The 22,496-nt window shown below is 43.1% G+C and overlaps 1 protein-coding gene across 2 annotated transcripts in view; it reads right to left on the bottom strand.

The window, feature by feature from the left end:
• Nucleotides 1-213: 213 nt before the first annotated feature.
• LOC311053059 (extracellular matrix protein 2) overlaps nt 214-22,496 on the bottom strand; it is a 34,871-nt gene continuing 12,588 nt past the window's right edge. For both annotated transcript variants that reach the window (XM_084068436.1, XM_084068437.1), the window contains exons 9-10: nt 4,526-4,852; nt 214-1,293 (exon numbers count right to left, since the gene is read on the bottom strand). In XM_084068436.1, the coding sequence (XP_083924562.1) occupies nt 1,131-1,293; nt 4,526-4,852 (490 nt within the window). In that variant the 3' untranslated portion in view covers nt 214-1,130. The remainder of the gene's footprint in view (nt 1,294-4,525; nt 4,853-22,496) is intronic.

Here is a 22,496-nt window from a genome sequence, read left to right as displayed (position 1 = left end):
GATATTGTATTATGGGGGTCCCTGGCATATATTTTCAAATGGGGGTCCGCGAGCTAAGTGTCAATTTGGGGGTCCTTGACATGAAAAAGTTTGAGAGCCACTGCTATAGGGTTCGTGTGGTTAATTCTTTCTGGTCATGTGATGAGGTTTTCAAATGAAGTAATATCTCAAAGTACCTCAAACCTGAATGCTGTTTTGAAAAGCACACAGACATACAACTCTTCCGTTTATTTTTGCGTTCACAACCCCATCAGCATTGTCAATGCAAACACATTAGTTTAGTGTAAATCACACATTTTGTACCGATGGATTCAAAACAACAGAATCTACGCTGTAACTGACTGGATGCATTAAATGAAAACAAAACAGACCAACAGGTAGGGCTGCAGTAAATGGAACGTTAAAATGAGAGCTTTGTTCCACTCTGCAGAGTACACACCATGAAGTGATTTCCTCGCAGATTGTGAAATCTGGAGTGATACATAAAGCAGAGGAAAAATATGTCATATGATAATAAATGGAGGAGACAGATAAAATAGGAGCTCGTGCGTGCGTGTGTGTGTGTGTGTCCGTGTGTGTGTGTGTGTGTGTGTGTGTGCGTGCGCGTGTGCGTGTGTGTGTGTGTGTGTGTGTGTTTGATTTGTAGACCTTTATTAGTTGATTCACCCAGCTGAAGGCCGCTCAGTTGGTCATGATGAGTGTTCGCGGGTTGGGGGGCAGTTACGGGATACGTGTCATGCCCTGGGACAGTTCGACTCGTAGACATTGGTGGGCCAGAAGGCGAATCAGTGACCCATTTGATTATCAGACTGTCTCTTTTTATCCAAAATATATATATATAAATGTATAAATATATAATTGATATGATAATAACTGGAGGAGACAGATAAATACGCGCACACACACACACACACACATGCAAGCATATGCGTGCGTGCGTGTGTGTGTGGGATTTCTGTGTCTCCACTGACCATATTAACACGGCGGCCATTTTGGAATTTTACATTGAAAGTGCCACACTGTTGCCGTGGCAACCGGGGTGGCACCTTCATAACTTAATAGCAATATGTCCGCCGTGTGAATATGGCCTATACAAGGTCCTCCTACGTGGTGGTCCACAACACAGTGTTTTAGCCCCCCGCCTGTGGCTGTAGAACCAGTCCGTTGGGCTCGGTCACACAGGAGAGGCTCCTCTTGGGGATCTGAGTGACGTCCAGCAGGTTGTTCTCCAGGTGGACCGACGTCAGGGGCGAGCCTTTACGAGGGTGGCACACCGCCCACTGCTGCACCGACCTGTGACCGCAACACACAACCACTGGGATTTAAGCAAGGGATAATGTATGGGGAGGTAGTCATTATTGAAATTTAAAGCCAGACAGATCGCTTATTACACGGCAACTTGATACATAAATAAATACATCGACTCAAAAGTAACAACAAAACAAAGTATTTCCTTGCTTACGGCAATGAAAGTATTCCATAAGTATTGGGCTGGGCGGACAAGTTCGCCTCGGAAAACAAATGACAGTATTCCATAAGGTAACACACTCACCCCCATTCTATATACCGCTGGATTTGCCTGTAATACCGCCGTATTTGCCCCGGGGCGACTATCCCATACTGGGATATGACTATGATTTTCATGTAGCCATATTTGGCAACTGTTTTAGAAAAGCAATAAGCCGCATGAGGCTGTGGTGTACCGTGATGTTTGATCGGCTAAAGCCCAGTACACGCTGCTTCCAATGTCCAAACTTTTCTTCGGGAAAGGGAGGTGATATAACTACAGAATTTACGTCATTCCGAACTTCTGATGGACAGTCTCAGAACGTTTTCTCATGCACCTCCAGATGTCCTGCTGTCCGACCCGGAAGATTTTCCGACATCGGAAGGAGCATGCGCTGGCCTTAAGAGGACATTGTGCACTATAAACCATTGTAAAAATCCATGGTAAACCACAGCCTCTTGTGGCTTATTGCTTTATTAATTAGTCTATCAAACTTTTTATTCCCAATTTTATTTAAAACACTGCACACTTGGACAAAGAAGAATAATGCATTGGCAAACTTTGCATAATGGGCATTTCTGGGCATCCTGCCAAAACAAGCTCTGTGATTGGGTGATTAGTGTGAGATTATGCTTCCCAGGGCTCTAATTGGACCCTTGTTTTCCAAGCACAAGCAGGAAGGAGACAGGGGTTCTCTCATCCATACGGAGCCCCCTGATTGGCTGCATCGACGCCTCGGGGAGAGGTTGCCCCTGGTGACCAGGTGAGACTGTTAACACTTCTCTCTTAGTGTACTGATGGGTTCTACAGTGGAGGTATGTGCATCCATTATGGTTGTTTACCATGATAACAAACATAATGGTAAAGCGATGAGGAGGTCCGACTGTTTGACTTGGTTTGTACAGTATGGGAAGCTAATGTCCATGAATGTCAGACAATGTTAGACATTCACATAGACCCTCCTCTATTACAACGTAAATATGTAGCCATGGGAACTAATGGTTCCTGAGCAAAGGTCAGGAGCGTATCTCCTGTTTCTGTAGCGTGAGACAGCTTGATGTACTGTACAAGTACACCCTCTGGACATGATGCTAGTGGACCCCCGATGCAACCTGTGATGCTGAACGCCAAATAATAGGGAGCCATTGGGGGGAGGCATGCGTTAATCCGACAGACCTTTTCTCCGACTATGTGGCATCCGCGTGCGGTTAGGGTTAGGGTGCGGGTTTGGTTCGGGTTTAGTATTGGAAACGTCGGAGCGCTGCGCTGTCGGACTAACGTACTGCACCCGCCATTGGGTACCATTTGTATAGACTTTGGTACAACTCGGCCGGGGATTGAACCCCAACCGCCCAATCTACCGGCAGACACTCAACCACAACGCCACTGAGCTGGTTAATACGACATCATTAGCCAAACACTTTTAAATTGTGTTCCTATTAGTCCATGAGCCAGAGCCCCAAAATTGAGCAATGATTATCGAAAGAGTGGGCAAAACCAAACCTATATTAAATTGTTCATAGGGTCAATACGAGTAAATAAATATATGATCCTCTCCACAGGAGTAGCTTTTTCATGGTTATCACACATTTTGTAATTTTCCCCATACGTACATGACAGGTGAAAAAATGACAACATTTTAAAAAGAGTTATCATAATGAAACTTCCCCAGTTGATTACTTACATGAAGACAATGATTTATCGTATTACACGTTTTCGGAAATGGTATATTTAAATATGCAAATTAGGCATTTAGTCCATGAGCCAGAACTCCAAAATTGAGCCAGATATTGAATATTCCCTCATTAAAAACCTTTGACTCCAACATCTTAACAAAATGAAATAAGAATGTTGACTTTGGTCCCCATGACAGTAAAGTGACAATTTAAGGTCTTTTAATACCTAAAAAAAAGCTATTTTCAATTTATTTTATGTGTGGAACTGAGTCAAACTAAATGTAACGTCTCAACTCCTACAATTCCAAGTGCTTGTCAGGGTGGGAGGGTCCCCAGTTCACATATGATTTGTTTTGGGGGGTCGTGGACTGAAAAGGTTGAGAGAACCACTGAATTAGTGGTATTAACAGAAGAACGTGTGACTAAATAACATCTACATTGGACATACAAGATTTCCACACAACAACAACAACAACAACGATATAACACATGTTTGCCGTCCTACCAGTGTTGATTTTGTCGACTAAAACTATGACAAAAAAAAGATCGTCGACCGTTTTTCACAGACGAAAATTAAGCTATGAGGACTAAAACTAAAAACTATATATATTGACAATTTCGTCAGCAAATAAAAACTAGACTAAAGCGTAGGGAGGGAAGAGTGGAGAAGAGATCCAGTAGAACTAAAAGACGAGTCATTTTATGTTCGGTTACGCTTGTGTGTTGCGCTCTAAAAAAAATAGCAGATCTACAAGCTCACAACGCGTCGCAGCGCGACGCGTTGTGAGCTTGTAGATCGGCTATTTTCAGCATGCAACCAAGTGTAAAATCAGGCATTACGACGCCATCAAGGCAACGCCAACATACATTTTAGTCGACTAAATCGAATGTAGATTTAGTCGACTGTAATCTGATGATATTTAGTCGACTAAAACTAGACAAAAACTTTTCAGATGACTGAAAATATGACTAAAACTAAATGGAACTTTACTCATAAGACTAAAACTAAATACAAATTTGCAGTCAAAAATCAACACTGCAACATTTCTTTTTAAATTATACCTATTATTTATTTTCTATTACATTTCATTGTCTATATCGAATTTAAATCATGTTTTGTTGTTTTTGTCAGGTACATTTCTTTGTTCCACTGCATTTGATACAGATTTTTTTTGTCTTTATTTTTTTTAAAGGAAAATGTGACAGCAATAACAATATGGGGGGAGGGATGGGAAAAGGGAGAAAATGGAAAAATACAAAATGTCTAACTGATTTCATGTAAAAACTGTGAAGCTAATAAAGATATTTGTAAAAAAAAAAAAAATCAACACTGCATCCATACCTGATGTGGTTGCTGTCCAGCCGCAGAACCTGCAGCTTCTTAAACAGCCAGATCCGCGGAGGCACCGTCCTCAGGCGGTTGTTGTCCAACAGGAGCTCCTGCAGCGAGCGGTACAGGCCGATGAAGGAGAGCCGCTCGATGCCCTCGTCGCCCACGTCGTTGTGGGACAGCCGCAGCGCCTCCAGGCCGGGCTTGAGGTGCTGGAGCACGTTGGACACGATGCGGCTGATGGAGTTGTGCTGGAGGTTGAGCTGACGCAGGGAGCGAGGCAGGTACGAGGGCACGGTGGTGAAGCGGTTGTAGGACAGGTCCAAGACTTCCAGGGCGCTGTGTGGGGAGAGAGAAAAGGGGGACAAACCTTACTATAAGGGTGAGACTAGTGGTGGAAAAAGTAAAAATAAATGTTACTTGAGTAAAACTATCAACTATCAATACTGCAATGTAGAAATACTCTGTTACAAGTAAAAGGCCTGTGTTCAAAACGTTACTTAAAGGGCAAGACCACTTTGGTAGAGGTTTGGGTTGTGTAGTTACCTTGCCATGATGTAACTCCAAAGGTGGACAAGAAATAAAAAAATTGCTCCATTGATTAGAAATTGATCATTCAAAATATGCTCCCCTCTCCCCCATTGACTTACATTGTACAGTAAAACAGCTCTTAAAGTCTCTCTTTTAGCATGTAAACGAACGTAAACAAAGTTTCATTTCTTGTCCACCTTTGGAGTTACATCATGGCAAGGAAACTACACAACCCAAACCTCTACAAAAAGTGGCCCTTTAAGTAAAAGTCCAAAAGTATTGGCATCAAAATATACATAAAGTACCAAAAGTAAAAGTACTAAATGTTTCAAAATAGCAGATCTACAAGCTCACAACGCGTCGCGATGCGACGCGTTGTGAGCTTGTAGATCGGCTATTTTCAAATAGCCTATATATAAACAGGGCTAAAGTGGTTAATGTGTGTTTTATAATATAATAATTTATATCTGCAAAGTAACTAGTAACTAAAGTTTTCAAATAATTGTAGTGGAGTAAAAAGTACAATGTTTGCCTCTGAGATGTAGTGGAGTAGAAGTAAAAGTATTGACATTTGGAAATACTTAGTAGTAAAGTAGAAGTACCTCAAAAATCGTACTTAATTACAGTACTTGAGTAAATATTCTTAGTTACTTTTTACACCACTGGATGAGACTCACTGGGACATTGAACAGAGTGAGACCAAAGAAAGAGAGAGAGAGAGAGAGAGAGAGAGAGAGAGAGAGAGAGAGAGAGAGAGAGAGAGAGAGATTGCTAAGTTGTCAAATTTGCCTATTGTCATTCAGACTTCGCAGACTTTCCATGCCAACACTTGCGCCAAGAAAGCGTATTGAATTAGATTGATCTGAGAGAGAGAGAGAAATATATTATATGGAAGTGATTTGGATGAAAAGATGGGGAAAAGAAACATTGTTACTTTGACGTTATCAAATGCATCCTCTGTAATTCGAATGCTGGCATTGTTATTAACTCCACTAGCGTCAATAATAAGGCACACTGAATCACAAACAGATTCGCAGCCCCATTCAGAGCGACAGACAGAGACAGAGAACAGACACGGTTGAGAGACAGACAGGGACTTGAACACAAACACAAGGCCGGCGGCGAGGTGCATGGCGTCACACTCCTGATCCAAAGACCTGTCCACTTGCAGAAGTGTTTTACAATGCACAGGCTTAGGGATAGAGACGGGGCCTGCCACTTTCCCTCTGCCTCCAGGGCATCTAGACTGATGAGGGCCTCTTGCTTTATCCCATTAAGACCTATAGAGGGCCCATTCTACAAATGTCTTCTAAATCCCAACAGTTTTCTGATAAGCTTACTGTATGTAGCTATATATCAGTGGTGCTCACATGTTTTCATGTCAAGGACCCCCAAAATTTGTATGTATTTGGCCACCAACCCCCATCTCATCTCAAAATATGTTGTTCCAGGGACCCCCCAGAAGCAAACATTTGAGTTTGATAATTGATTGATTGAATATTTTATTAGGCAGAAATGTAAAACAGCAGAAGTACAGCTAAAACACTTCGTCTAAAAGGTCTGTTCAAAAAAGTCCTTGCGGTCTTGTTTACATTGAGGTCCTTGGTATTCAATTCATAAACATATAGTAGCACCAAATAGTTCAATATCATCACAATAAAAACAGAAGAAAAAAATAAAACACTATTATGTACAAACAACAATGGCGGGGGGGGGGGGGGGGGGGGGGGAGAGTCAAAGGAAGGGGGGGGGGTTCTATTCCCCCACTGCCTACTAGTATGGAATATTATCCTAGTATATTATTCAAGTATATCAATATTATTATAGTTAAGAATGTTTGCCACAAATTGTCACCGTTTTTCAAAAATAGCAGATCTACAAGCTCATAGCGCGGCACAAAGTGACTCGCCTTGTACAGTATATCTGCTATTTTTGAACAGCCAAAGTATAACATAATGCGTTAAAGTGGTTAAAATCTAAAGTGACAGTAAGATGCTTTCCCGGTTTTAATGGGTTATAGCCTCTGCTGGACTCCCACAGCTGGAGCCGACATTGGCCTGTTGGCCTGTTGGGGGGGGGGGGGGGGGGGTTCAGAGCGGGAGGCTACGCTGAAGGGGGGAATAATATTCCATAGTAGGAGAGTGGGGAATATAAATAATGAACCCTGGGGGGTACACAGAGTGAGATAATATGAGGGTTTCGGGGGTAGGCTTATGGGGGCAGAGGTGTTTGGTTGTGCGGGGGGTGCTGTGAAGGGGGGCGGGGGGGGGGGTGGGGCGATGGAACAGATTGTTCTGAACTAATGGGGAGGTGTTCTAGGACATTGGTTCTCAAAGTGGGGTCCGGGGACCCCCAGGGGTCCCTGGGGAGGTTCCAGGGGGGGTCCCACCAGTAAAATGTGTTTATACAGCATCACAATACTTTCAACCACTTTATCCATTTATAGCGTTGGCTTTTCAAAAATAGCAGATCTACAAGCTCACAGCGCGTCACTTCGTGCTGTGCTGCAAGCTTGTACATCTACAATTGTTTTTTTTTATTTCTCTAAAGTATTGAAAACGTTTGGAAAATGTGGGAAAATCTTGAATTTCTTTTAACATAAATCTTGTCTTCTGGGGATTACTGGCACAAACTCGTTTCAAATGGGGGTCCGGGGCCAAATACGTATCAATGTGGGGGTCCTTGACACTACAAAGTTTGAGAAACCACTGTTCTAGGATTGGTCGAGGGACAGAATTATGAGTTCTAGGGCCACGGTGGAGCGAGTGAGGAAGAATCGTATCGGTAGAATTTCGTTTAGATCTAACCTTCACTCTCAGTATCTCATGTTGTTCATCGTTGTGCCTAATGATATATGATATGATCGTAGCTTGTATAGGAGCCCAGATGTCGCTAGGCCTATTGTTTTGGTACAGCCTGTCTTGTTATGGTTCAGCTTGTCCATGTAGCAGATAGTGAATAACTACGGTCTGATCCCTGCGCTCGTTGGCAGAACTACTGTACCGTACCACCGACCTGAGTGTTATTGTACTTCTTCTGCCCATATCATCATGCATATTAAAGCATAACCACCAACACCTTTTTCTCCCAACTCCTCAATTTCCATTCAATTTCAAAGGAGCTTTATTGGCATGAGAACATAACGTATGTTCTCGTGCCAATAAAGCTCCTTTGAAAGCTCTAAAAAGCAAGTGTCAAAATATTTAAAAAAACAGTTTAAGAAAATGGGGAAAGTATATACAGTTGGAGGGGGTACAGAATTGTGTTAAACAGAGATGTCCAGGGGCGCAGCTATGGGTGGGCCTGGGTGGGCCGTTGCCCACCCACATAGAAAGCTGACCCACCCAGATTTTGCAAAAAAAAATAAAAAATTAAATGACATTTTATTTTTATTTTTTTTTATAATATTTTTTTTGATAATAAATCGGGAAAATCAGGAAAAAATAAGAATTAAATAACATAACCCTAACCTAACCTCACATTGCGTCGTTAAATACATGTTATATATACAGGATATAAAGCTTTTTGAAACAAATAGCAGCAATCTTTTGCAGTCATGTTTGGGGCAATTTTAGCAGCATTTTTTCTGAAACTATTTAGATAGTGTAGGCTACAAAAAGAAAGCCTCAGAGTTAAAATGTGTAGCAGCTCTGTTCATATGTGCAGTAGGTCTAGAGGTCTACTCAGTGCAGATAGTGCAGAAAACCATTCCATTGGCTATAACCTTCTTTTATCGCAACATCTTGCCTCATCAATTGCTGATTCATACAGAATTCCACGTCACAAGGTGGTAACAATGGTGTTTTTTCAGGTAGTGGGGGGTGGGGGGGGGCGTAACAGATCCTATGCAGCTGTTGTGCATTTACAGGGGGGGGGCAGGCATGCTCACAACAGGACAGAAAGCTCATTTCCTGTTCCTGAGGCACCGCTTATTGCAGACCATAAATTGTGGAACGACCAATGGAGATCGAACGCCGTCAAGATAACGCCGGCCCAATGGCTGCGGAGCTGCAGCCAGAGGGCGAACCAACCAATGAGGTGCAAGTAGGAGGAGAGGGGGGGGGGGGGGCATGAGCAGTGGTGGAACAAATACTCACATTTTTTTATTCAAAAGTATCAATACTGCAATGTAGAAAATAGCAGATCTACAAGCTCACAACGCGTCGCGATGCGACGCGTTGTGAGCTTGTAGATCGGCTATTTTCAAACAGCCAATGTTTAAATAGGGCGAATATATTTTATAATTATATAACAAATCTAGAGTAGTAAATAAAGTTTTCAAATGAATGTAGTGAAGTAAAAGTACAATATTTGCCTTTGAGATGTAGTGGAGTAGAAGTAAAAGTATTGGAAATTGGAAATACTCAAGTAAAGTACAAACACCTTAAAATTGTACTAGTTAATATAGTGCAGTACTTAAGTAAATGTACTTAAGTACTGTACGGGCGCCGTGGATGCTGACATCAACACATCAGCAGCGCTGCACACTTCCCAGCAACTCATTAACGTGTCTGAATCAATCAACTCCGACTGCTCACACGCCAAAGAGACCCCACGACTCTCCCTCCAAATGGCTTTGAAGCTCATGGGAGTTAAACATGAGTCACGTTTCTTGTTGTGGTGCTTTCATATAGACAGGAGTTACAGGATGCAATGGAAAGAAACTTGCCAAGGGAGTTGTTAGTGGTCCATATTCAATTAAAACCAACATCTGTTATAAAATGGAAAACAGCAATCAAATCGTTTATCGGTACTCGAGTGGGCCCCGAAAAAAGGGTGCGTTTGGTTCCATGTGTATACTATCAGGGTTACAATTAACACTCTAGACTTAAAAGTGTTGATGTATGATTGAGCTGAACGTGGAGTGCAGTCGACTGCAGGAATCCTGGCCTGGGTTATATACAGGCCTTTCTGTTTAACAAGGGCGTCATAAAACATCACATTAATACAACCATAAAAATTTTACTGAAACAGAGGTGGGGACACGAGGGGGGGGAATGAGAACACAATGACACAGTTAAATTAAAAACACGCCGAAGACGTTGAGTAAGGCACAAACACGCATGCACGCGCACACACACACACACACACACACACACACACACACACACACACACACACACACACACACACACACACACACACACACACACACACACACACACACACACACACACACACGCACACACGCACACACGCACTCGAGATTTTACTTGAGTAAAATTACAAAAGTAAGTAATACAAAAGTATTGGCATCAAAATAAAGTTGTTCTCATTATGCAGAATGTCCCATTACACAAGTTGCACACACACACACGCCGCACACGCGCACACACACGCACACACGCACACACGCACACACGCGCACACGCGCACACACGCACACACGCACACACGCACACACGCACACACGCACACACACCCACACCACACAAAAACACATACAAATAACATATGTACACGTGCATGGGTTATGCATCTGTATTCCACTGGTTTCTGGCCATAGTTCAGGCCTAGAAATAACTCCACTGAACTGGTTCAGTGTGGCATGTGGATCAGCGCTCTGACTCCCTGCCAGTTCAGACCAGTTTGCAGTGGTGTAAGAAGTACTCCGATTGTGTTTCTTAAAGGACAACTTTGTTTTTTTACAACCAAGGTTTATGTTTTAGCTTGTAATTAAAGTAAATAAAACATGAGTTTACATTTTTTTCCATTTACTGCTTTCTATAGTTTTAGCAATTCTCGCGATCTTTTTTTACAGTGGGCGGGGGGCATTCGGGCACGTGGCTAAATATGTCTTTTTTTACACAATAACCCGGCAATTTCTTAGCCCCCAATAACTCACATCAGGCCATCAAAGACCACGGGACCTTTTTCATTGTGTAAAAAAATACATATTTAGCCACCTGCCCGAATGCCCCCCGCCCACTGTAAAAAAAAATGTAGATTCCTACAAAATTTGTAGGAAATCTTTGGCACTGCCAAAAAATAGCCAATCTACATAGCAATCCTATACTAAAATGGACTAATGGGAGGACCGGTGGACCTCTAATGCCACTCTGACTCAGCCACAACCATATAAGGAGTTCCCAAAGCAGCTACGCCCAATTATGGAGTGTGTTGTCGAACCTCAATGTGTCGTCATGGCATCAGCCGCAAACAAATCAGTCAGCTCCATATATGGGCACAAAAGGGATCATGCCCACGTCTATGGGCATATACTGATGACATCAGCGATCTCCATTTATGGGCATAAAAGGGACAAGGACTGACAGATACAGAGATCCGGTTGTCCAGAGCCACAGATCCGACCTCTATATAACCATATATGGTCATACATATCTGGGACCGACCGACTTCAGACTCGGCGAGCGCAGCGCCAAGGCCAATATTTGCCTCTGAGATGTAGTGGAGTAGAAGTATCATAAAATAGAAGTACAAGTACAGCACTTGAGTAAATGTACGTGCACAGATAGACTCTAGGTGGTGCCCTTTGCCCTCTTGACCAGAAGTGCCCTTTTGAAAAAAAGAAAAAAAAAACGTTTGTTTTTTTCCAGTTTACAGCAGGGGTTTTCAACAGGGGGTCCGGGACCCCTAGGGGGTCCTCAGAGTTACTACAGGGGGTCCGCCAAATCTTTATGTGATATGATTTTTCTGCATAACCACTCGAAACCTAGCATCCCTTTTCTGAGGAGAACTTTAGCCAAAAATAGCCGATCTACAAGCCCACAACGCCTCGCGCTGCGAGGCGTTGTGGGCTTGTAGATCGGCTATTTTTGGCAAAGAGGTATAGGTGTAGAGGGAAAAAAGAGCAGACCAAGTAAACAAAAAAAAGTATAATTTACTTGAGCACCTGCCCCTCAAAATGTCTGTGCACGCCACTGAGTATGGACCAGCGTTGTGACTGCATGCTAGGCAGATCAACAGCAGTTTGCTCCACATGGTATTAATGAGGAACATGCAGTACTCTCTTTACCCAGCAGGGTCCCACTGCCCGTGCCCTGACTCCCACCCGTTGGCACCTATTGCACACATTAACAGACACACACAGACAGACCGTGCACGTGCTCACACAAGATACACGTGCATACATATCTATAGCAGTGGTTCTCAAACTTGTTCATGTCAAGGACCCCCAAATTGACACTTATTAGCCCGCGGACCCCCATTTGAAAAGATATGCCAGGGACCCCCATAAGAGAAGATTTTTACGGCTCTAGCAGTAACCATTTTAATTTCAACCATTTTAATTTCAAGGACCCCCAATTTGACATGCATTAGGGCTACAGACCCCCATTTAATGGCATTTCTATCTCTGGGACCCCAATTCATATTGTAAAATCAATGTTAATTTAACTCTGAGAGTGTACAAATGGAACCAAATGGACCCGTTAGGGTCCATTTGGTTCCATTTGTACACTCTCAGAGTTACAGACCCATAAGGGTCCATTTGGTTCCTATCCATCATTTAGCTGGGGACCCCCTGGAACCCCCTCAAGTACCCCTGGGGGTCCCCGGACCCCACTTTGAGAACCAACGATCTATAGGGTGTATGCGCCTGTATACTTTATTATTTATTGACGGCGTCTTTGTGTCTGTATACTTTTTATCAATATTAGTTTAAGGGTGTGTCCTTCTTGTGATGTTACTCTTCTATTACCTACTGTACTTCTATGGCCTGTGTTTATTAATTGATATCTTTATCGATCATGAAATAAACATTATGTCACATGTAACATACATCCAGCGGTGGAAGAAGTACTCGGATATTTTACTTATTAAGTAAAAGGCCTGTGTTCAAAATGTTACTTGAGTAAAAGTACAAAAGCATTGGCATCAAAATATACTTAAAGTACCAAAAGTAAAAGTACTAATGTTTGAAAATAGCAGATCTGCAATCTCGTTGTGAGCTTGTAGATCGGCTATTTTCAAATAGCCTATGTATAAAATAGGGCTAAGGTGGTTAATGAATGTTTTATAATATAGTAATTTATATCTGCAAAGTAACTAGTAACTAAAGTTTTCAAATAACTGCAGTGGAGTAAATGTACAATATTTGCCTCTGAGATGTAGTGGAGTAGAAGCAAAAGTATTGCAAACTGGAAATACTCTAGTAAAGTCAAAAGTAACTCAAAATTGTACTTAAGTACATGTACTTAGTTACTTTCCACCACTGCATACATCTGACCCACCATAATCAAAAGGATAACTTAAAAAAAGCTTCCAGCTTGTTTCCATTGAGGTCCTCAGTATGAGGTGTGAATGATGTCATGTTAGTGTGGGGCTGGTGAGTGCATGAAACGTATAGAGTTCACGATGTGAACGAGTCTCTGAGTGAATGCGTGGGTGTACCTGTATCTGTAACTTTTACTGTTGTGCTGTGTCTGGCGCCTGAATCAACCCCCCATAAGAGATATTAAAGGGGGAACTTTAATATCTCTTATTAAAAAAATCGTTGGCAACAACATTTACATACGCACAGACCACATTTTAAGCCTATACACACAACCTACACGTACACAAAACACGCACGCACACACTCAAACACGTACAGGCATGAAGATAAACACACACAGACTCACAGAGACATAAGTATAGGCATACAGAGATACACACAAAGACTTTCTCTGTGTGTGTGTCTCTCTCTCTCTGTCTCTCTAAGGATGCATTATTATACTTCATTATTATTTCATTACTAAAAGGTTTTGAAAGCAACGCTCGCACTAACCGGAGGAAAGCTATGTTTTCCAGGGAATTGCGGTTTCGAGAAAAGTGCTCCGAATGCTAAGGATGTTTCTCCCCCTGTCAAGTAGTTGGTGTGCGTGTGTGCGCACGCGCGCATCTGTGTGTGTGTGTGTGTGTGTGTGTGTGTGCGCGCGTGCGTGCAAACACACGGCCAACTGTAATCAATCTGATGGTCCATTCCTCTTCGAGGAGCTGGAATCTATTAAGAACCAGGATGCGGAGAAGATTCCACACATAAAGTGTACACACACACACACACACACAGACGTGCACATGTGCATGTACCTGCACACACACACACACCTGTGTGTGTGCATGTGCACGCACACACAGACAAAGCACACACACAGAGCAAGCCCCCTTCTGCCCGAGTTCCACCCTGCCAGTCAGTGTTACACAAGCACGCTTACGCAAGTTGGCACACTAAGTGGGCAAGACAGGCCTGCCAGGCAGCCAGGCGGTCAGTGCCAAGCAGCGCTAGCCCAAGCGAGACCGGACCTAACCGAGTGCCCAAATGACACGTCAACATGATGGATGGGGGCTCGGCGCGACAGAAGGCATCGGCCATGCATGGCCTGATTTATGCCTCTCGCCCGCGCCGAAAATAGTCGATCTACAAGCTCACGGCGCGTCGCGGACGCGACACGCTGTGAGCTTGTAGGTCGGCTATGTTCGGCGCGGGGCACGGGAGCGCGGGCGAAGTATAAATCAGACTCATGTCTGGATATTATTCGTCAGGATATTATAAACTGATTTGTCATCAGCTGATATGAGGGAATAATATCACGGCCCATTTGTCAAGCTGATTGAGGGCGGCGGGGCTCGCCAGCGCACATTTGGAATCACTCACGCACACACAAAATATGATTTTAATAATTTACTTGGGCAAGAGGAGGAGACTGAATGTTTGTGTGTACAGTATGTGTGTGTGTGTGTGTGTGTGTGTGTGTGTGTGTGTGTGTTTATATTACAGAGTCAGTACAACTGTCTGCATGGCAACAAGTATTGCTTGTCAGAAATCTTTACTTGTTAGTTTGAGATGAACAACAACAATGACAATGACAATGACAATGTTGCAACAGTTTAGAAATTAAACAATAAGGTTGATCCCCATAGACCCCTTAACAGACGGCGTCACACTGGTTGCAAGCGTCGTACTGCGCAAGCGTCAAACCCATTCTGTCAGGTCTCGCTATAGGGCGCCCAGCACTAGCCAACAACACACAAGAGGGGGTTGGGGTGTGCTGAAACCAGCGCACCCCGAAACGGGGTGCTCCTTCCATTCCGACATCTCGCCACTCCGACTAGTGGCTTCCGCGTGCGGTTAGGGTTAGGGTTAGGTATAGGGTTCGTTAACGTCGGAAAGGCGACATGTCGGAAAGGCGAAATGCACCCCCCCGAAACAACAGGTTGAGAATTGATTGCGTGAAACAATCACCTGTGTGCATCCAGTCTCAATGTTGGTAAACCAATAATTGCTCTATTAAGGATTTTGCAAACACATTTGCACACCCACACGTGTGCGCGCGTGCGCACACACGCACGCACACACGCACGCACACACACACACACACACACACACACACACACACACACACACACACACACGCACATCTTGGTGCTGTAGCCATTCCATCACCAGCACCAATAATGGAAAAACTAAGGACAGAAAACCTGTCTGTCTGTCTGTCTGTCTGTCTGTCTGTCTGTCTGTCTGTCTGCCTGCCTGTCTGTCTTGCTCTCTCTTTCCCTCTTTGTATCTATATCTTTCTTTTTGTCTCTCTCCCCCCCTGTCCATCATGCCTATGGGCAGAAAACTTTAATATCTCTTATTAAAAAATCGTTGGCAACAAGTTGCTGAAACATTTCCAAGGCTGTTTTTATAACTGCTTGGCAGAACAGCACACAGTATCCTCCAAAATGTAAACAGCTAGTCTGCAGTAACGACCATTTTCTGATTTAAAAAACAAAAACATATTTGCAACAGCAAAAATAATTAACAGGGCACGGTACATTTGAAAACATATTACCCGTGGAACTTCCTCCCAGAATTGCAATTATTGTGCTTCTGTCAATTTACGTTGTTGAATGCAGTGTTGATTTTGACAGCAAATTTTGATTTAGTTTTAGTCATAGTCTTTTGAATAAAATTCGATTTAGTTTTAGTCATATTTTAGTCATCTGAAATGTTTTAGTTTTTGTCTAGTTTTAGTCGACTAAATATCATCAGATTATAGTCGACTAAATCTACAGTTGATTTAGTCGACTAAAATGTATTTTGTCGGTGCCTTGATGGCGTCGTAATGGCTGATTTTAAACTTGGTTGCATGCTGAAAATAGCCGATCTACAAGCTCACAACGCGTCGCGCTGCGACGCGTTGTGAGCTTGTAGATCTGCTATTTTCAGAGCGCAACACTCGAGCGTCTTTCAGTTCTACTGGATCTCTTCTCCACTAGTCCCTCACTAACATTTTAATCTAGTTTTTATTTGTTGACGAAATTGTCAATATATGTAGTCTTAGTTTTAGTCATCGTAGCTTAGTTTTTATTCCGTTTTTATTCCGTTTTCGTCAGTGAAAAAAAGGTAGTCGACCAACATTTTTCGTCATAGTTTAAGTCGACTAATTCAACACTGGTTGAATACAAACAAAGACTTTGAGAACCAATGCCCCGGCCAACCAATGCTCTGCGGTGGTGGACAGGTATTTTTCCTCCTGCACCACCCGAGCGCCCACCTGAGGATTTGACTGTGTGTAGTGGTGGAAAGATGTGATCTGCATAAGTTATGATGACAGACGGTGGGTGGAGAGGACATGACGTGACGGCGAGGACAGGCTGACGTGGTATTAGAGGCTGCAAATTGGATAGACGGGTTCATACGCTGCCAGAAGATGAAAGAAAATACGTGTGTGTGTGTGCGTGTATGCGTGTGCGTGTGCGTGTGTGTGTCTTTAAAGGTTTAAAGTAAGAAAGCAAGCTCGTCGTGCCCTGAGGAAGAGCAGCTAATTTCACAGCTCTCAAGTGCGGCGTGATTTATGCTCAGATAATTGTACAGTCTGGTTGTATAACACACACATACTGTATATACCTGGATGCACACACACACGCACACACACACACACACACACACACACACACACACGCACACACACACACACACACACAATATTGCTGAATTTAAGCGCATACTCTGCACATTTAAGGCGTACATAATCATATGCACACACATTCACAGCAGACAAAGGCAGGCTAGGCCGCTTCTGTCCAAATACAGCAGGAGCACCCAGACATGTCTGAGGCAAGTCTGCAAAATGTGACGATTAACTGTAATGCAGCATATATCCTCTTTCTATCCCTTAAGCCGAGCCACGGCCAAATTAGAAAACTATTATTACCGTATTAACGTATGTGTGTACTACACCTACACCGCTACACCCCTATGAAAACATACAAATGAACAAACAGGCACACACACACACACACGTTTGTATTACTATAGTTGTGAGGACATCAACATTTTAGGAAGCCGATTTTATGATTGATTTATGATTTTTTGGGGGGCATTTTAAGTCAAGTCTAAAGCCAAAAATAGCAGATCTACAAGCTCACGTGTCGCGCTGCGACACGTTGTGAGCTTGTAGATCGTCTATTTTCCAGTGTTTCACATCGCCGCACAACTAAGTATAAAAATCTAACCCCAACCCCCTAAACCTAAACTCTAAAGGTCTAATCCTAAAGCTAACCCCAATCTGAATCTTTTTCTAATCGTAAATCGTTTCTCTAGAAATCTTTTTTCAACCATAAAATAACAATTTATCTTGTGAGGACCAAGAAAATTGTCCTCACAACATCTATTTCTCATATTCTACTATACATGTGGGGACGTTTGGTCCTCACAAGTATAGTAATACACACACACACACACACACACACACACACACACACACACACACACACACACACACACACACACACACACACACACACACACACACACACACACACACACACACACACACACACACACACACACACACACACACACTTAACATCTGTACTTGCGTTCACATTTAACAAGAAATTCTTGAACACAAACAAGATGCTCAAACTTCTGAAACTCAACAACAAGTGTTTCAGGAAACAGATCACGGATACAGGAAGCATCATCTCCTCTTTATGTGGCGAGCACTGGCGACTGCCAATTATCACAGACACTAAACCGAATTTAGCCAATGCCTTATAGCTCTCGGCTTGGGCATTCTTTCAATCTGCAGGCCTCTCACAACGAATTTATGGACATTACCGAGGCTTACCAAATACGAACACAAGCAGTTTACGTTTGTAACCAAGCTGTTTAATAGCATCCTTAAGACGTTGGTACTTTAGCACCTTGGTAAGCCTCTTCCAGGCTGTGGTCGAATGTACAACCCACTTCCCAAATGGTCACTTCTCTACTGTCCTCATCAACAACAACATAGCACCACAAAGGCCTTTAAAACAAGGCTCCAGACATCCCAAAACAAACTAGTCAGGCTACTGCTCGGCCTTACATCTACAACTCATTTAATCCCTGCTCACTTTGCTAGGGTGGGATGGCTCAGGGTAAAGGACAGAGTACAGCAACTTACAAGATACACTACTCCTCAAACATAAAGACACCCATGTACCCGTCAAACTACTTTAAAAATGTCAACGACGTCCACAATCACAACACCAGAGGGAGCTCCACAAATCACGCTCAACCCAGATTTGGCTTAAATTCGTTCTACTGCTATGCCACAAAAATGTGTAATGCCCTCCCAACAGACATAAAAACATGTGAATCCTTGCTCTCCTTCAAAACCGCTCTAAAAGAGCACTTACAGGTGGCTGCAATTACTTTTGGTTCTTTAAGTACATTTTGATACCAATACCTTTGTACTTTTACTCAAGCCAAATTTTGAATTCCGGACTTTTACTTGTAAGTATTGATACTTTTACTTAAGTAAACAATGTCAGTAGTAGTTCAAACACTGCCGCATGGTCCCCTGCTTACCTTTAGCCATCCGCCCCTCCATCCCTCACTGTTCCCCCATGCACCCCCCCCCCCTGCCTGGCAGGAGGCTGCAACAACACTGGCTCTGTCTGTCAGATATCCAACCCTCACTAACCAGAACCAGCATGCACCGGTTCATTCTCATTTTTTTTTCTCTCTCTCTCTCTCTCTCTCTCTCTCTCTCTCTCTCTCTCTCTCTCTCTCTCTCTCTCTCTCTCTCTCTCTCTCTCTCTCTCTCTCTCTCTCTCTCTCTCTCTCTCTCTCTCTCTCTCTCTCTCTCTCTCTCTCTCTCTCTCTCTCTCTCTCTCTCTCTCTCTCTAATGTCCTGCTTATTTAAGATCAAGGTCTCTGAGTCTGTCTGTCACAATTAAACACTCACTAAACACACATTAAACACAATGTGCAGTAATGGGCCACCATGAGTGAATCATGTCAATAAATGAAGCCCAGCTAAGAATTTGCATTAATTTCATATTTCATTTCCATTTCAATGAATTTCAAATATCTCTCCCTCTCCCTCTCTCTCTCTCTCTCTCTCTCTCTCTCTCTCTCTCTCTCTCTCTCTCTCTCTCTCTCTCTGTCTGTCTGTCTGTCTGTCTGTCTGTCTGTCTGTCAATCTCATGGAATGGAACACATTTAAGACAATGCAGAACACATGGTTCATGTTTTCACTGAATCCACAAGTGGTTCAACATGGCATGGATTATGTCTCACACGTCCTGTTATAGATTGATGATGTCTAATCTGTCTGTTGGATGTCATTTAACTTCGGTTACCAACCGCTGTGTTTCATCTGCAATGGATTTAACCACTCAAACCCTAGTGTCCTATTCTGGGGGCGAACGTTTTCCGAAAATAGCAGATCTATAGCTTGTAAATCGGCTATTTTCGGCTACGATATTTGGTGTAGAGGGGGAAAAGTGAAACCAGACTAATCTGCCAGAGCGGGAAAAATATAATCTATACACAGTGATATGGTGCCAAACCAGGAAAAAAGAGGGGGCCTAGTACAAATCCCTGTGGGACACTGGTCCACGAAGAATATAGTGTTTAAGTCAGGGGTCTTCAATGTTTTTCAGGCGAAGGACCCCTTAGCTGAGAGACAGATGAAGCAGGGACACCCCACTACACACTGTAGTATAACATTGTGTTCCAGATTAAACTGCATAGATTTCATAGATAGCTTCATATTATAATATTCTATGTTTATTTGTTTACACATTTTCTTTTCTATTAATATGTTAGATTCATGTTACTGTGACATGCCAGACTAATTGAAACACTTAAACCCTCAATACTTTGTAAACTTGACCTCAGGCTCTGTACTTGGTGTGCTCTTTTTTTTTGTGTGTGCTATTTTTGGCAAATGGAGTTTGCCCCCAGGGGTCCCGGACCCCCAGACCCCCAGAAACCCATGGTTTAAGTCAGAGGTCTTCAACAGGGGGTCCGGGACCCCTATGGGGTCCTCAGAGTTACTACAGGGGCGCCGCCAAATCTTTGTGTGATAGTATTATTTGTTTTACATTAACCATTTGAACTCTAGCATCCCTATTCTGAGCCAAAAATAGCAGATCTACAAGCTCACAATGCCTCGAGCTGCGAGGCATTGTGAGCTTGTAGATCTGCTATTTTTGGCAAAGGTGAAGAGGGGAAAAAAAGAGTGAAAGGTTAAGATTATGAACCTTTTACCTTTTTTTCATGACATCTATGAAAAAGTTTAATCTGCAACACAATTTTATACAACATGTAGTGGGGGGGGTCCCTGCTTCATCTCTCTCTCAGCTAAGGGGTCCTTGGGCTGAAAAACATTGAAGACCCCTGGTTGAAGTGGTTAAACGTCTAGTCTCGTCTTATACGTTAAGGTTCAATGATCTCTGTTCTGTTCTCAAGGCGGCTTTCTAAAATAGCGGAGCCGCTAATGAGCCCGCGGTCGCACACACACAGCGGAAGCCCACTGCTCTAATGAGGTCATGGGGTCACGGGTCAAATGAGAAAGAGTCAAGGGTCAAATGAGAGCATTGGGCGGTGGGGCGTCACACTGCTGCCTGGCTTATGGGCTTTAAGGTTCTCATGAGAACTCCATTATGCCTGCACTCTAAAAAAAAAAAAACGTTTTGAGTTTTTACCAGCTGTTGCGGTTCCCTTTCTCCACGTTTGATTAATTATATTCCTAATTTCTTCCTTCTTTGTTTTGTTTTATTTATCTATTGTGTCACTTAGTTTCAGACCTTCGTTGTTTGCGAGCAGCAGGCTTTCTAAGAGAGAACAAAACAATCTCCTCGTTTTTGCATTTTTCTCTCTCTCTCTCTCCCTCTGTTCCCTTGGCCTGAAGCTCCCGCTGTGGTTCACAAGGATCCCAGGGAGCAAAGAAAAAAACCCACTGGAATTCACTATATTTAAACAACACACACACACACATGCACGCACACACACACACATGCACGCGCACACACACACACACACACACACACACACACACACACACTCTCTCTCTCATTCTCAAACTCTCCCTCACACGACCACTCATCGAAATGCACAAGGTCAGCTGTCAAAACTTCCAAGATATGTGTCCATGCTTGCATGTGTGTGTGTGTGTGTGTGTGTGTGTGTGTGTGTGTGTGTGTGTGTGTGCGTGCGTGCGTGCGTGCGTGCGTGCGTGCGTGCGTGCGTGCGTGTGTGCAGCTGTTTGTTTGTTCGTGTGTCTGTGTCTCATATATTCGTTTATATTGAGGACTTTTATTTGTATTTTCCTATAATTTAACCTTTATTTAACCAGGCCAAGGCCAAAGATTAAGAACAAAATTATTCTTATATTTACAACTGCGGCCTGGCAAAAGGCAAGGCCTCTTGAGGGAGCAGGGATGAAAGAGGGCTAAATAAAGGACAGGCACGCTAGACAACAAATAGAACCATGGTAATCTCACATTGAATCTATCATCACAAATCCAGTTCATTATCACTTTTAATCCGCTGAGGACGGACATCTTTGTGAATATGTCTCTGTTTTATTCTATGTGAGGGGGGTTGGGGAGAAGATGTAGTGTGTTATTGTCAATGCCATTTGTGTTCCTCAAATGAAAATAACAAAATATATAAAAAAATAGTACACATTTTAGGAGGTGAAATAACATAGGAGTTGAGATTAAGATACAAAACGTATGGGCACCCTCTTGTGGCTGACAGGGGGGACTACAACATATTAGATATTGCAACTAGTGAGCCCTAGTTGTAAGTGTGGACTGCTGCACTGTCAGTTCAGTCATTACTGTGAACTCTCAGTGGGGTCTTTGGGGGGGGGGGGGGTTCCAGGGGGTCCCCAGTTAAATGAATAATACTTAGGAACCAAATAGACCCTTACAGGTCTGTAACTCTGAGTGTACATATGGAACCCAATGGACCCTCCATTTGGTTCCATATAGAGCATAGGATGGAATCGGACCCAAAAAACGGGTATTGGTCGCGCTCTAATATGAATGGACAGATGAATAGATAGATGGACAGATGAATAGATGGATGGACAGATGAATAGATGGATGGACAGACAGATGAATAGATGGATGAACAGATGAATAGATGGATGGACAGATGAATAGATGGATGGACAGACAGATGAATAGATGGATGGACAGATGAATAGATGGATGGACAGATGAATAGATGGATGGACAGATG

The sequence above is a fragment of the Gymnoscopelus microlampas genome (genome assembly GCF_963454915.1).
Source record: "Gymnoscopelus microlampas genome assembly, chromosome: 10".
NCBI lineage: Eukaryota > Metazoa > Chordata > Actinopteri > Myctophiformes > Myctophidae > Gymnoscopelus > Gymnoscopelus microlampas.
Note: the sequence above shows the minus strand (reverse complement) of the source record. Positions and strands in the feature narration are given on the sequence as shown.